The 16,916-nt window shown below is 44.8% G+C and overlaps 2 protein-coding genes across 2 annotated transcripts in view; one reads left to right on the plus strand and one right to left on the minus strand.

The window, feature by feature from the left end:
* Positions 1-876: 876 nt before the first annotated feature.
* T265_14514 (hypothetical protein) lies at positions 877-1,216 on the plus strand (the record flags this gene model as incomplete). The annotated part of the gene is made up of 2 exons (XM_009173979.1): positions 877-1,027; positions 1,134-1,216. Coding segments are annotated over 2 exons (177 nt in total), but the record flags the coding sequence as incomplete, so codon positions are not given.
* A 233-nt stretch (positions 1,217-1,449) lies between these two features.
* The window catches only part of T265_08230 (hypothetical protein), a gene marked incomplete at both ends in the record, with an annotated part of 31,710 nt that continues 16,243 nt past the window's right edge, over positions 1,450-16,916 (minus strand). Inside the window, 4 exons of the mRNA XM_009173973.1 lie at positions 1,450-2,059; positions 4,233-4,665; positions 11,954-12,481; positions 15,157-15,642. Of these exons, the coding sequence (XP_009172237.1) occupies positions 1,935-2,059; positions 4,233-4,665; positions 11,954-12,481; positions 15,157-15,642 (1,572 nt within the window). The remainder of the gene's footprint in view (positions 2,060-4,232; positions 4,666-11,953; positions 12,482-15,156; positions 15,643-16,916) is intronic.

Here is a 16,916-nt window from a genome sequence, read left to right on the forward strand (position 1 = left end):
ACTATGGTACGAGCTGTATTGCTGCAAAACCTGACCACTTCGGGCGGATAATTTGAGACATCTTCGGATAGTTGACCGCCGATGTCTCAGATGTACATTTGAAATCTGCCGGAGGCAGCGAATTCGCAATCAGGTTATCAAGAGGTGGGTTTTTGGTGAGGCAGAGGGGACTTCCCTCAGAGAATGCATCCAGTATTGCAACCTAAGGTGGTTGAGCCACGTGGTACACGTCTTCCGAGACCAGTGCTGTTTACCTTGCCTAATGCAGAGTGGCGGAAAAATTATATGCATTGAACACTTGACGTGGCAGAAGGGAATAAAATGCTATTAAAAGTTCGGGAGATGTTCGCCTTCCAAGATGGGGTCCACGCGACCGTACCTGCATTCGACTAAAGACAGGAAACAACATGCAGGCTAACCGAGATCAACAGTGTTGATGGCGTCAATGTTTATGGAGACTGTCTGACTGAGTGCCGGACGTGTAGACACCTCGGATGTTTGTGTTAGGCTAGCCCCAGACCATTCTTTCTGCCCCCATTTTCCTTTCTTCCATTAGAAGATTTTATTCAAACAAACTGACATGGCTGTATGGCGGTGTTCTCGTCTCCTGTTGCTGTCGTAATGACGACGGTGGTATATCGTGTCGAGGTGGGAGCTAATCACACTGCTAATCAGCCGATCAAAGCCGAACGCTTGAGAAAATGTCGGGGTCACGAGTTCGGGTCTCTATGGAACTCCTAGTCATCCACGCCCCTTGATTCCCAATAAAGATGCTCCAGTTATACAGGTCTAATCACCAGACGTTGGCCTGGCTGATAAAATGAAACTCTGTGAAAATTCCTGAATTTTATCTGGTTTCCACTGTTCTTCAACCAGCGTTACCTTCTGGTTTGCTATCAGTAACGATGATGAGAATGATAGTGGGACCGAAATGGCGGATAATTCCATAGCCCTGAAAACTCATGTAGAAAACATGGAGAAAGAGCGACAGATGTTAGCTGTCAGACTGGAGATCACGCGGGACCCCGTCAGTGAATGTAGACACTCCGACATGCAACCATGCCGAATTAAAAAGCTGTCTTGTCCTCAGAAGGCGGTCAACTCACCAAAATATATCACGTTTTGTGGTTTAGGTTTCAAACACTATCCAACTTAGTAACCTTGCTGGATATTTGGCATTAGTTCTCTTTCCTTTGAATCATGAAAACAAACGCTAAGGTAGTTGCTCACACGTATGGCTCAATGCCATAAACGAAGAGTACCTCATTTTACTAGGCTGTGACTCAGTACACTTACCTCGTCAAAAGACAGTAACTAAGGTTTCAGTAGCCAAATCCGCACGTCAGCATAAAAGCTACTCCTAGGTTGACGAGAAAAATGAATGAGCCCTGTTCACCCTTCTACTGACAAAGGAATAAGTGAGTAAGTAAGTAAGTATGCAACTCAAACAACGCAATGAATTCAAACTGACCGATGTGAAGTGATGCACAAAGTATCAAATTACAAACAGTAAAAGATTAAAATATAAACCGTCGTATGTAGGCAGAAACGAGGTAACTTAGACAGGCCGATAGGAAACCATAAATTCAAAACATCAAAAGGGGGCCAATGAGGTGTGGAAAAATAAATCGCAGCATTGAAATTAGACACCACAGCCAAGAGACGAAGTTGCGCAGCAAAAGGGTATCACAGGTGTGGGGCTGAAAAAAATACAATCAAGAGTCAAGGCAGCATCGGAGAAACTAGAAAGTGGCTACGTTAAGCAGGGTAGCCGCAAATTTGGTCCCACTTGCTAAGGGATAATATCACAGCAGCATTCTATTCACAACAGATTGAGGTGAGTTGAATTCTGACAGAATTGGATGACGATGTTATCGTATCGGCAACACCCCGTTTAGAACGGACAAAGACAGGTGGAAACACTCATTGCGTGGTTAGTGAAGGGGTACTGGGACGAAACTGCCTACTTCCACGCCTAGGCCATTAAGAGGCCCTTGGAATGCCGGATCAGTCCAAAGCTCTTCTTCCGCAGTGCTCGCGCGCTGCTGGGGTGGATCAGCTTTTGTGGAAAATGATAACGAAAACAATATAAGGCCACTTAAGATGGAGTTTGGTAGGACAAGCAATAGACTAAGGCGAAGTTCTTCAATAAGGGACAATGGTGGCTGAATGGCGGCTCATTCCTCAAGTACGTATAGTTCAAATCGAATCGCACAACAATGACATTGCGCTAGCGGAAGCATGTCCGAATCACGCTTTCAGTGGTTGAGCAATAATGATTCGCGCTCTCTGCGAAAGGCTAAGAAGGGAGTATGCGCAAAATTCAATCCAACTGGGGCTGATGTGAACTGAACGAACAAACAAGTCAGCATATAACTTGACTCACAATCATTCGAAGACCTGAGTGTTAGAACACATTGTGCTTTCAGAGCCGATCGCAGCATAATAAACCCATTGGACGCAAATATGTAGGTCACCCACAAAATATCACTTTGGTGAGCCGATTCCACCGTGAGGTTGATGCAAATAACCTTCATTTTATGCTTCGTATGATAACTATTCACAGTCTACATATCCTCCCTTTGTCACAGAGGGCTGTATCCACCCATATAACGTAGTGTGGACGACTGTAATTCGTAAAATTTTGGGCATGTCATCGGAAGGCAAGTTCTCATTGTTTCAGGTGTAACAAATAGGATAAGCTAGCAGGTAACAGGGGAAGTGTCCCCAACTACGTTGAAGTGCACAAACTATTATGTTAGACGCAAACTCTTGAAGGATACCTACAGAAATGCAACAATCTAGATTCTTAATTTGTGACGATAGGCACGTAAACTGAACGGGCGGCCCTGGAACTATTGTACAGGCAGATACCTACTCATCATGGTGGGTTTTCGAGTTGTCGGAGCCTGAGTTTGAACCTGAATGCGTTTTAGAAAAATCGCTTAGTACAAATTGAATCCAACAAGTGTATATATGGGTGGCCAGCAGCCACATCACCATCGAACCAACAATTTTAGTTGGTAGCAGGGTTTCTCGAAAACTGACAGCGACCTTTCAACGTGCATTCGTTTCAGAACGGTCAATGGCTTATCGAATATCAGATAAGCCTCAGATAAGCACTCTGTAAAGCTATGCTACAGAAACATGTCCAAATGTTTATAGGTTCCCTGAAATGGGCGATTTCATGGAAAACTAATTACCCAGAGAAATAAACAAACCAAAGGCTATTTATGAAATCTGAGCTACGACCGTTCTCTCAAATGGAATAGCACCTAATACTCTTGAATTCTTGCTTTTTTGCCGCGTTTCCGTGATCACTAGTATATTAATAATGCAACTGGGGTTAAGTAGCCGAATCCCAGTTTGTTTGCAGCACTGCCTCCTCTGATGAATCCATTGTGGTGATTTGCCAGGTCATCCGCGACAGATGGTAATAGCGGACGATCTGACCATTTACGAGCGATCACCTAGTCACCTAAGGTCACAAGTGTTGCACAAGGGAGGTCAAGCTAACAATCTGTCTGCAAGCACCCGATGCGTTGTAATAAGTAAAAAACACCTCAACCACTTGACGTTTTTGGAATCTTAACCTAACAAAACTTACTTGGATGAAACTACTCGCAAGATTGCTGAAAACTTTACACTCATTAGACAGACAGGGTCCCCGAGCTTCCGTCAACTTTATGTTCCAATCGAGCCCAGATTGTACGGAATTCGCGAAATACACTCACTTACCAATTTGGCTTTCACAGGACTTAATTAAGTCCCAGATGAATCTCTCGACTATGGTATTCTTCAACTGAATGTGCTGCACCGAAATGTGACTGCATCACATTTCGCTTGGTACAATATTCTAGATATCGCAGTATATTTCCTTGGAGGAAACTGCCCAGAGGGCGTCGATAGCACACGACAGTTAGCAGAATTTGCTTCATACACCTGATCTATCATGAAAAAGTTAGCAGCGGATAATTTGTGGGTCGTAAAAGAGGATCACAAAGTCTAGCACGAGGTGGCACAAAAACCCAAGTGAAAATGAAAAAGGATGCCGGCTACCGCTAGACAGGTATGGAGGTTTAGAATCTGAGGACAATTCAAGATTCGAGAATAATGCATACGCGGAACACGAAGCTAGACCAAATAGGAGGCAGTTTCTACCGGACCATTCGACATTTTTTGCACATATACTGATAATATTTCACTTTTTACACTACATAACAATAACTTACTGGGAACTTCAAACGGCACGGCTTCATTAGTTGGTTCAACAGACTGAGATTTTAAACCGTCTCCGTTAACTCGATTACACGGGGGAAAGGACACCTGACCATTGACCAGAAAGTTATTTGTAGCCTGAGGTGGACGACAGTTGAGATAAGAGTACACGCTCGAGGTCTCAGTTTCTGTGAACGCTGTCAGGTCATCTTGTTCCTCGTTTTCATCTTCAGAACTGTCTCCCCACATGTAACGAGGATCAAGTTCCTCTGCTATCTCGTTGGTTGGTGACCGCGGGCCACCAAAAACTGAATATGATGTCGGACATGTGATATCGCAGTATCTCCGGCTGATTGTGGACGTCTTGGGAAAAGTCTGTAGGTTTTTGTCTTGAAGCCGTTTAAGGGTAACCCACGCCTCACCCAAGAATGGATCAACTACTTTTGGCTTGAAGAAAATGAAAATAAGTTGAAAAAATCCATCATCGGGTAACAGGCATGGTGACAAATACATCGCTAGCCAGTGACTAACGGTAGAACTATTATTTACAAATACACCCAATACGACAGCTAACAGCGGAGGTTATCATCATAGAAGTGCATCCCACTGTCAGTTTTTACCATGTTCCTTAAACTTAAAAATGACACCAACATGGTTTTGGGGTCATGTTAATAACGCTGTGTGTTGCGCCCTACAGCGAAAGAAATTTGGCAAGATGGTGAAAAACCAACCCCAACGCATATGCGAAGTCTGAAATTAAAAGGACTGCATTACACAAATGATGGCATTCAGGCAGAAAAATGCGAAGTTCTATGGAGGATGCTTGGTTCATGACATCATTTATCTGGAGGTTACTTGTTCCAGCTGATCTTAGCTCCCGAAGCAGAGCGGGGTGTGACAAAAAAATGTTGTTTCCAAAGGCGTGAGAAAAGTGGACTCAAAGAGGAATGGTCACCTAGTTTTGGAGTGCAAAGCGAGTCAGAATAGACCTAAAGGGGACATAGAGTTGGATAATAATAATTATCGTTAGGGACAGCAGCATACATGTTGACACTGATGCCTCACTACCGTACAACTGCATGGTCAATTTACTTTTATTCATTTGGATAATTCTGAATAGAGAACCCAATTATGCAATGCTAATGAAAATATAACGCGGAAATCGTACCGACAATCGCCCCACTTACCGGAGAGTGCCTTACCAGCTACACTAGCGTTGAAACTGGGCCACGGTGCACCTGGATTAAGCGATAATGCGTAACAAGCCTAACAAATGACGTCATTTAGCGCAATTGGTGGACCGCTTATGCCACTCATGTAGTAAATCAGACAGTGTCGATCAGATACCCAAAAGGTTTAAACAGGTACTCTAGGCACGTCAAGTGGCGTCCGTTTAATTGTTTCCACTGGAGGTATCCAGGATAATATCAGCTCGTCGACGGCTGGCTACTAATTTCTTTCTAACAAATATTGTGCTGGACACAAAATGGGAACCATGTGCCTAAACACTGAATCAAGAATAACATCAGATCATCGATTTTACTCGCTCGGACAGCACTTACACGCCAGGAGCTACTGAGACTGAACACACAGTGGAGAGCAGGAAGTTATCAGTGTTTGGAAAATACGTTACCAGTAAGTTGTCAGCTGAAAAACGCCTCCTCTAACAGGCATCAGACCGTCGACCCGCTAACCCACACGTTGGCCCTTGAATTTTGATTTTCGGGGGCAGTTGTGGCACCGCCGGTAAGACAGTCATGTGGGCTGTAACTGATTTTTAAACAACACCTCAATTGTTGAATGGACAGGCGGTAGTACGCAAAGAACAAGTAGAAAGCCTGGTCACCGTATTTTCAGAAGGCAAACCGAAAGTGCTCTAGTTGATTATTGAAATGTTAATAGCAGACCATTAGGCCGAATGTGCATAAATTAAACCTATAGTAACTAAATTTTTGTACATACAATTCCGTGAGATTGCAGCGACACAGTAAAAGTGATGAGAAAAATAAATGATTAAGCACAACACAAGCGTTCTTTATTAAATACATGCACGGCGTATTCCTCATGGTCACTTTTGTATTCTCCAAAAGGGTGTTTATTGGTGGCACCATACAAACGTATTCCGGTCGGTTTTCCACATCAGTGCCATTTCGTTGTTTCATACGACTGCCTGGACAAAAGCAATCTACAAGGTGCTCATGAAAATCAATTTTGGGCAAGTTTGAGTTTCCGGTAGCCTGAGTGGTGACTATGATAACGCTAATGCTACAGAAAAAATATCCGGGTGCGAAAATTGCGAGCAAACCTGTATATTGAAGGGTTTCGGGGAGTAAAACATAGACAATAGTCGTACTCTATGTTCAGCTGCTATTAGTGCACAGGTGGTCCTAGCCATAATATGACTCAGAAGGTATATGCACTAATAATAGTTGTTACTATGGTTGGCAGTGGTTTACAGTGGCGAGTTGCACCACGTATAAAATAAATGCAATGCGAAATGAAGAGTGAGTCAAAAGAGGAACTTATCGTTTGTGAGTTCCTTGGTGAAAGTCCGGACGGCGGGAACGTGTTTTCTCCGCAGTATAGCTGCTAAACGTGTTCCGTAGTTGTCCGTGGACTTGAAGAGTTTGGGTGACTTTCTGCACTCTACGCGCGCGCGTGTGTGTGTTGACAGTGTCGTGTCTTCTTATTTATACGAAAGCTTGACGTGTATGTAACTTATAATCGTTCAGACACGAACAAGACTGGAAGTGACTTGTTGTCGGTCTAGGTTCCAAGCGCGACAGGGTTTTGTCACGATTTGTGCGGAACAAAGGAGTCGCGTGATCTAGTGAGCACGGATGTACTAGACAAATTAGGCGAAGTTGGTTGAAGTGACAAGGAAGTGACCGCTACAGTGTTACGTTAGGAGTCACAACAGTTTGCGCACCGATGGCCGCCAGCCATACCCAGTGCACCCAGTTGCCTCATTATCTGCTACCGATTCCGAATATGACAGACCAACTGAAGGCCTTCGTCGGTAAACGAATTTTATTGCGATGGCGGCAGTAGAAAAGCCTATGTCACACTTGTTCGGTATCACTTTCAGCGCAGTTCGGATAGGGGAAACGTCACGTAACTAGTCCTATCAGTTACACCTGAATTGGGCCTGCCAGGCCACGCGATAAGACAGACGACCGAAAAACGACTGTACTGTCCGTCAAACTCGTGTGTAGGCACATATAGGATGGCCAAATACGGTCACTTGCTTGTTCGTTCTTGTCCAGCCAACGGTGACGTTTATGGCTTGATCATTTTCACACCCATTCCGTTGGTCGCTTGTTGCTATGCCGTTTTAGGTGAGCTTCGATCACACACCTGCTATCCGGATCGTGTGGTGACATTTGCGATGCGTCGTTCTCTGCACACGTTTCGCTCTGAACGCGTCCCAATAGGTAATAGCGGAAAGAATATAACGCATTGCAAACAACGCCATGACGAACTCACTGACATCCAGTCGCTGTCTTTCACGAACGGAAGGTTTGGAACATTGAAGGCAATAATGTAAGGGCGTCGGTGAAACTGGTCGTTGGTGTGTCGCGTCCCGATATCATCTGGTAGGCAGTGATCACCGCCACTAAATTTACCGATAGGGCTTTCATATTCCGTTACCAAGTCACAACTGGCCACCTTTAGGTCAGTCTGTGCATAACTGGGCGAAGTCGGTTCCGCAAAGTAGCCGGTCTTGTGGCATGCGAACTACATTTCCTAACAGGCGTTGTCTATGGTGTGTGACCACTTTAGCTGCAATGGGTGAGTCCCTTCTTCCAAAAATATTCAACGTACTTGGACATTGCTGATCCGATGTTCCAGTCAAGCCCAGACAACGCTTCCGAGACACCGACGGTCGGGCACTGAAAGTTTTCTTGCCCCCTTAGCATGTGTTGGCCAAACTTCTGATCCTTAAAGAAGTGTGGATCACACAGCAGCGCCGTACAGTCTCCTACCGAAGGGCAGACCGATGGTACAGCGGCGTCGTAGATGTCGGAGGTTCGCAAAAGCAACACTGACATTCCTAATCCGGGGAGTGATTTCACTCTTCAACGGTCCAACGGGACTTATAATGCTGCGAACGGAGGTGCATAAGATACCGACTAGCTCATGAAATATGTGCTTGTTCCCAGCCCTGCAACTGCACTTTATGCCTTGCAATTGTGAAACCTATGTCAAATCATGAGGACAGACTATCCAAATTACGTAAAGTGATGTACGTTTTTGGAGAATTGGATCTGACGGGTAGCCAAATCAATGTAAAATATCCATAAACAAACGCCTTGGAAGCAAAAAGGTCTTGCGTTAGAGACTGGTAATGGAGATTCGACTACCGCATAAGCACGGAAGTTGAAAAGCAAAGATGATAGAGAACAACCCTGTGTAGCAGCAATGGATGTGGTGACTTCAGCAAGAACTTATCGTAACTAGTGCGTAGCCATTTGTGTTGACGTGCTGTGGAAGAGGTAGAAACTTTAGAGACGATAAATTCTGAGTAAACATTGGCATATCGCCAGGCGATCAACGGAACCGAAGGAGACCTTCATGTCAAGGAAAACCAGCACTAATGTTTTTGGTAGCCACGACGGCCCTTAGTTGGCCCACTTAAACTGAAAATGTGGTCAACACATCCTCGCCTAGATAGAAACCAAATCTGGTTAAAAGGGACCTAACTCTCCCGGTAATCGATCAGCCTGTACAACCGACGCACCCAGAACGGAATGGTTACCACATGGTGGTATTGGCAGAAGACACATGCACCACAGCGAGTAAAATTACAGAGGGACTCCATTCCACTGATCCCTTGTCTGGTTCCACAGGGATCGTAGCTAATGTACAAGGGTAAATAACAGTGCTTCGCCGTCTTTTGAAGTGCAGAGTGTGAGCCATCTAGGATTGGCTAAGGGTGTGAATTTTTGCGTTATAATTTACTCTTTGATGAGAAAATACCATTTTGACTTGTTGGTGGAGTTTGAGTATGGGAATAATCCAGCGGGCTACAATAGCTGGAACTCCGTTCAACAAGGTTTAGTCCGGCCCGGAGGATCAAAGGGGAACGGTCGGACAAAAAGCAACGAACCCCGTAATAGGCGGTCTGAGGAAAGTAGTAGCTCTTGTATGTGATAGATGTGTGAAAAAACGAAGGATCTTCATCCACGCGACTAGCATTTCCATATTTATGGAAGCTGCAATGCTAAATAACTTGAGTAAGATGGTGTGGAAAAGGTCGCTCTTGAAGACTGTCTTATTCTCTCTTCTTTCGGGCGAGACCAGCCTCCTGCAGCCAAACGGGTCAGAATATTAAGGTAGAGTGTGAGGGGGAGGTTTCCTAATAAGACAACTCCAGCCCCGCTTGCCAACGAAGGCTCAAGTTGGGATACCTTGGTCTGCGCAACTGGTGAGTACCATAAGCCTTCACAATGTTTTGTCCACCGATATATCTCCTTACAAGCAAACGTCGTCAGATCTGGCTGGAAAGTCGCATCCAGTACGCTACCTAACAACATTGACAAAGTAACGCCTCAACACATTCGGGTCATTCCCAAATGGGCCTTTTAACGTCCATACCCTGTCCGTAATCTCTCCTGCTTGCTTCTTTTCGGACGAAAGAGACCGTTCCAAATATCTGCGGCAGGTGGATAGCAGCAACTACTTCAAAAAGGGTGATCGCAGTCTGCGGTGATCAGAGGGATCAGTTTCACTTTCACTGTGACCATAGTGTTTGTGTCGCCTACTTTAGGTGGTCTTTGGAAGGCGTGTGAAGGCTTGACTAGAGAACAGCAAGCAAAACTACGATCAAGATCACGCCCTTGTGGACATGAGAACATATGGGCAGCTCTCTGAAAGCTTTTCTATAAACAGTGATGCCCGACATAGGTGTACACTCTCCTCATTCCTGTTTTATTTCGTCACTGATGAGGTAGTGAGGCGAACATTGTAAGGTTTCCAAAACAATGGTGTTCAAGTCTCTCCAAGCAAGAACATATGCTATCCCTCCGAACCAAGAAAGCTGGAACTTCGTCATGCACTCTGGAAACCAGGACGGACTTAGCTTTTCCACACTTTAATTTCCGGGACTATAGTGCTTCTGAAGCGAAGCCTGGTGGAACATATGGCGTGGGAGTTGCACTCACTCAGCAAAATAGATGTCCTTTGTTGTATTGGATTCCAGTAACAAGTCGTCTTCCCGAAGTTTGGCTATTCGGCAAAATGAAGTTCACTGCAGCCATCAAGCTCACCTACGCTGTTCACTGACTCTTCCCTGGATGGGGACGCCGAAACGGGACAGATCAGTGGTTAGAGATGAGCTCGATATAGCTTAGTGGTTACGGCGCAAACTTACGGACAGGAGATCCGTGATTTGAATCAAACCTCTGTATTTCGACTGCTACTGTCTAGGCTTGGAAAACCTGGCAGTATCTCAACTCCCGTGCCTCCTTCGGGTGGTATGGCAGCTACGCACCGAAAGGGTGTTACACCTGAATGATTATGTATTATTATTAGTGGTTAAAGACAATGACCGATATAGCCCGGCCGCGTCCTCAGTGGCGTACATCCCAGACATCGCCTAGGGGGCAAAGCACCCCCCTCAGCCCAGTATCACTTCAGAGGCCACGCGTCAACGACATCGGCTACTGCCTCCAATGCATGACTATCCACTTCTGTCTCCAAGATATTGGCGAACGAAACGATAAAAACTATAAACTGTACACGGTTTACGGCTGGTGATGACAAAACCCGATTCTGATTCGCCGAGTACCTCTGAACTTTGAGCTGAAGGAGGCAACCGAAATGCTTGTCGAAGTGTTCGACCCACGGTCCAAGAGAATGGACTGCTGATTCACCTTTTGCCGAAAAATATCATTCACGCTTGGTTTCTTCAAACTGGTTGATCAAATCAGTTAACTTCGGACGTGATAGTTTCCCTAAAATTCAAATCAGCCATTAAAACAGCAATATCTGAGTTTTTTGCTGACTGAATCAACTGTGAAAAATCCCGGTAGAAACTTTCTTACCTTCTGGGCTACAGTCAGTCGGGACACATTTTGAAACAAGGACGATCGTCCTGGTTTGCCAGCAGACAACAAAAGAGCTGTCACGTCGTCCAGACCTATCTAGATAATGAATTCGACACAGGTTTCTTGGTCAATAGTTCACATCACAACTCACAAACTATCGTCGGTTCATCAGGTACTACCACAGTCGTCTAACGAAAAAGAACGCTTACTGGAAGCAGAAGGCACACGCCAGGCAACACAAAATCTTCAATAATAAAGAATAATCGGTGCGACTCGTGCAACTAGAAGAAAACATGAGGACTGTGATAACGTCAGGTTATCCGAGATTGGAAAAAAGCAATCACAAGGCCGTTGCTGGTCATAGTGATGCACTTAGGGGATTATCGCGCATGAGGATTAAGATACGAATTACGAAGAGGTGATCAAAAGGTTGATCCGATTTAGGCTCCTTAAGTACATATATAACATAGGGGATGAAAAAAATACAAGAGTCGGCTAAGTTTCGCTTGGATTACAGATAACAGAGACCCGAATGGAGAACCCTAGAAGAAAGCACTCAATCGTATAACGTTCAGTTAGCAAACGAGTCATCGTTTTTTCAAGCGATTTCTAATCGCAGGTTTTGGTCAAGATCCATAGTATGTGGAAACAAATGTGTACGACAAAAAGGACTAATAAACACGTACCACATCAGAAGGTCCTCCTGCTAATTTGGCTGCTGTCTGTAAAATCCTATCCGGAGTGTATGACGACGAAGAATCGACATCGGATTGGTCCAAACCATCGATATGAATGCGCCTGTGTACACACTGTAAGCAACGAGCTAGGGCCAATAGACCAGCAGCCCCCACTTTGTTCCAGCGAAGGTTAATCACACTTAGGCGTCGCGGTTTATCTACCAGGAGTTCGGCTAAGGCAACCGCACCAATACACTCGATTCGACAAGCAGCGAGTCCAAGATGGGTCAACCGTCGACAAGTCAGGAGACCTGACTGCAAATTGACAACACCAGTGCATCCTATTTTTTTGTTTCCCGATAGTTGTAGGCAAGTCAAGTTTTGACAGTGAGGTAAGGCAACAGAGAGCTTGTTCATACTAGGAGCATCTAATTCATTTTCTGAAAGATCCAGTCGTCGCAGACCAGAGGACTTGGCTGCTTTGCTCGGAAACGCTGGTGAGGCTAACGCGGACGCGATGTATGCGCAACCATCGGGCTGAAGTAAAGGCAACAAAGGGTGTAAAAGAGAGAGATAACTACGGTTCTCATGCATGAGGAACTTTCAAAGATAATCGTAGGTCAAGGGACTGTGGGCTCAGTGTGAAAGGGATAGCTTCAAATGCGATGACCAGATACATGCCACATGAAAACTATTGAGAAGAATCGATCCCAAAAATGTTCAGTGTTTCTAGGAGCCTACTTTCAAATACCAGTGAATAAACCACCGTGGCAGCACTCATTCCTCTGAAGCGACTGTCCTCGACTAGTCCCGTACAGTCACAGTAAACAAAAAGTAGACAGCGTAGATATTTTGATGCAGGCTCGCTCATCAACTGAGTTCAGCTACGAACGGATCAAGGCAGCAATTTCTTGAGAGAGAAATCACCAACACAGCCGTAGGGAACCAGCTGACACATTCTAAAGTAGCACATTGCACCCGAAATTAGAAAGTGTGCCAAATGGGATAGTGCTGCTGAAAGTTGTTAGGTGTTGAGGAGTGAGCGCTATGGATTCAATATCGTGTACGCGGATGTGTATTCTTTTCTGTTTGATTCCCTGTTACTGAGGCCCTGTGCTGCAGTGAACTGAATGAATCAAACAGAGCGCTGCTGTATACGCGCAGCTACTGTCGGCAACAGGCAGTAATTGGGACGGACAAAGATTAACTAAACGATCAAGATGATCGTGATAAAATAATCACAAGACAAGCAAGAAATACCATCGGAAATGTCAGATTCCCAAGTCCATCAACATTGTCTTGTTACAGGGGATACTTAAGTCATCTGCAGCCTCGTTGGTTGCGTGGATGGCGCAAACCACAGCTGACAGCAATAACATTAAACTGAACCCATTAAGCAGATAAGTATCTTATTAGAAAATGGCAACACTGATTTCACCCGAACCGCTTGGTTTTACCTTTATTTGAGAACGAAAATTTCGAATGCTCCAAGAAGTCTTGAACATACAGTCCACTATCTCCAGAAGCTTTGAATCTCTCAACTATGTGATTCACCATGGAAACGACTCATAAGAGCATAAGACTTGGAATATCGGAACTGCTCCCTTATCAGTCAGTTACTTTTTTGGAAGATTGCGGGAAAATTTCGAAGATGAAAAGGGAAGCAAAAATATAGTGGATTGTACATGGTGAGATATGAAGATGTGGATTCATTGTTTCCGATTACACAGGAGGGGTCTTAAACACTGCTCGACAATGCACAACAAAATTTAGGGTTCGCGCAACAACTGGGCAGGTTTGAGAAAGGTAGGAAAACGGCTTTTATCTAGTAGCCTATTCAAAAAACTGCTTTCCAGTCCTTAATACACATGTTGTGTTTGCCACAGTAAGAGAGGGAGTCAACGTGCCGGAGAGCCACCAACACCAGAGGCTGCATTACTGTGCCGGCCAGTGCTATGATCTCACATAAGATCTGAGTCGCGATGGGGACTGCAATAGTATTCCATAAAACGTCACAAAAAGGTCTCACACTGGCATTCGTCAGCTAGTATGGGAGTTCACTTTCCATGGTTTTTGTGTGTACTACTCACACTTTCAGTCTCCAGTGCAGCATCCCTGTTGCAAGATGACACTAGAAATCTGGCTGTTTCGAAACCCGATTTCGCATTGAAATCCTCCGCATCACAAAACCCTATTTTGTTTTGGTGTCTAGGCCAGATTTAAGTCAAACAGGCCGAAGAATGACATGCATCAATTAATGCAGAAGGGGTTCAAAAGCCTTCCAATATGAACTTATATTGCGAACAACTGTATTGATACATTTAATGTGTCTTCCGACAAGGTTCTCGAAGATAAAACCCCCTTATTCCTCACGATGACTAACGCCTGTCGACAGCTGAGAACCGCCTTGGAAGTACATCATTAGGCGCACTAACTGAATGGCCGAATCCTAGCAGGCTTATGAGCAGATGATTCGTGGAGAGCGCCAGGTGTACTGAGTGAGAAAACAATCAGAAACAGTACGGTCGTATGTACCGTGTACGTACACATATGGAACAGTGGTTACGCCAGTATTTAAGTGTACACAGGCTCAAGTCTCACACGCAATTGTCAGGTCAAGGTTACCATTGATTTGTTGAACCTATGCTCATGTACATTAGTTTAAGCATCAATGATGAACTAATTGTGCACAGGTTGAGGAGAGGTCAAATATTATTCAAACGAGCAGTCAGAGGGGGAAAATATTAGAAAAACAAACTCCCTAATTACGTTTTCTGTGCCTCTATTGTGCCAAGGAGTGCGGATCGTGGATAATCATGTCTCCTAGGGATTCAGTAGTGACAGCACTCAGTGGGGGAACAAAGACTATTTATATTCCTGATAAATCTACAGTAGTATAAGTGGGGACGTCGCAGTACGTTCCTCTTAAGCAAGGCTGATCCTGGACTAGGAAGATTGATTGTGCTTTTACGGCCTTCGCATTGTTAGACATTCGGAGCCAAATAACGAAACACAGATAATGTAGGTGATGGCAGCCATCTGAAAAAACACGTTGTGGACAGGAAGAAGTACTTTACTCAAGTGGATCAATAAAGTTGACACTGCCAGGAAACAAACTGACACAATCTTGGACCCAGGCTCAATACAAGCTAATGGATCAGTGATAAGCTTACTTTTCTCGGCTGCACTGAGACTAAAAAACTTGAGCTCACCCCAAGGTGGTTCCTGCTCAGATCCAAGTAGCGAAGCGATGCACCGTAGCGAATAAGCGGAGTAAGCATCAGAGCCTCTTGAGGTCCCAGCTGGTTATCAGGGAGTCTCACATCACACACAGAAGACAAACGGAGAGCGTTGGTTAAACTATCCCAAGTAAGTTGTTTGATGCCAGCTGAACCTAAATGCAGTCCACGTAATCCGACGTAGGGTAGCTGAGAGAGACATTGAGTGCACTCAATAGTACCGTGTTGTACACATGTAGCGGCTCGCTCCTCATCGGAGTCTGTGCTAACACGTTCACCAGCTTTTGCGCTTTCCTTTCGCTTCGCCAATAGACGTCGATTGGCCAGTCGAAATTTCATGTACCGACTCACGTCTGCACGACAAGAAACTGCTTGGGATCGGATAGCATGAGCCAGAAGGATAATGTCTGAGTCGGTAAGTTTGCAACCACGTAGATCCAACCATTTGAGTGAAGGAAGCTATAAACAACGAGGAATGAGGTTGAAGACCAAACAGAAAAAAAATGAAACGAACTGTGAAATCCTGTTCTTTGCATGTCGAATTCAGCTGGCGGGTTTCTCAGGAAACAACACTACTGGTGAGTAATGAGATGTTAAGCTGGATTAATCGATATCTGCAGACAACCCACTGAGGGCTATGCCCACTGTTTGGAGCTTCCACTGACTAGTTGATACTAAGTTTTTCCCAGACTGAGTCTAATAACACGGATGCGATGGGAAGCATTCAAGCAACCTTTTGCATCAATTGGAACTGGAGTAAACAGCCGCGAATTTCTTTTCTGAAAAGCGACCCAAAATTTTTCACAAAAAGATGTCAGACAATCTGCTTTCGTCAAAACAGAGAATCACGTGTAAAAAAAGCACAGAGCATGCCCCCGAGACAATCTTCCCTTAAGATCACAGAGGAAGCTGTTGTGAACTCCTCAAGGGTTGGTCTCTTTTTATGGTTAGATTACTGTGTCGTGAGACTACAAGCAGATTCGATAACGGGCAATTACAGCTGCATTATCTGCCCACAAAGCGAGCGATATATACATCAACCGAAAAAAGTTATTGAACGTACGCAATGACAACTACCAGCGCGGTAACAAACCAGAACACCTAAGTAAACTTGCCGCAACCTGTGAACAGAAACAACCAAGTGAGTCGGAAAGAAAACAGAAAGTATTGATCGATATCGGTGTTCCTAATCAACCAAGTCGTTTTCCGTTGAATCAGGTGGCAATAAGCTGGCGTATCCAACTGACTATAAAAAAGAAAACACCCGTTCGGACAGGTAACGGGGGAGATTGTCAACATCAACACCAGTAGCAAACACTAGTGCTTAACTGCCATTGTTTCCATTCTATCGGAATAACTGACAATCAGTTAAAACGATAGCGAAGAACAAAGACTCAGTTAGCAATGGCCTACCGCAAAATGAAGCTCGAAGGACTAAGATCAGCATGAACATACCTGTAAACCAACACTTCTGCACAAGAATAAGAATACAGTACCAAAGGTTGTGCCGAGTTTTGAACTCCGCACGTCTGAAACGCGAGGCGAACATGTTACCACTACCCCACTAGCGCACGCTGGACGCATCTGAATCGGCACATCTGAACAAGCGAGCATATTTACGATTGAGTGATTTGAGTTGTAGACTCGACGCCTCGAACGACGACCCAGTAAAATAACTTGGTTGTGCCGGTCGATTGGTCGGCCTGTCAGAACTTCCAAATCAGGTAGCGCAA

Source organism: Opisthorchis viverrini (assembly GCF_000715545.1).
Source record: "Opisthorchis viverrini unplaced genomic scaffold opera_v5_207, whole genome shotgun sequence".
Classification (NCBI taxonomy): Eukaryota; Metazoa; Platyhelminthes; class Trematoda; order Opisthorchiida; family Opisthorchiidae; genus Opisthorchis; species Opisthorchis viverrini.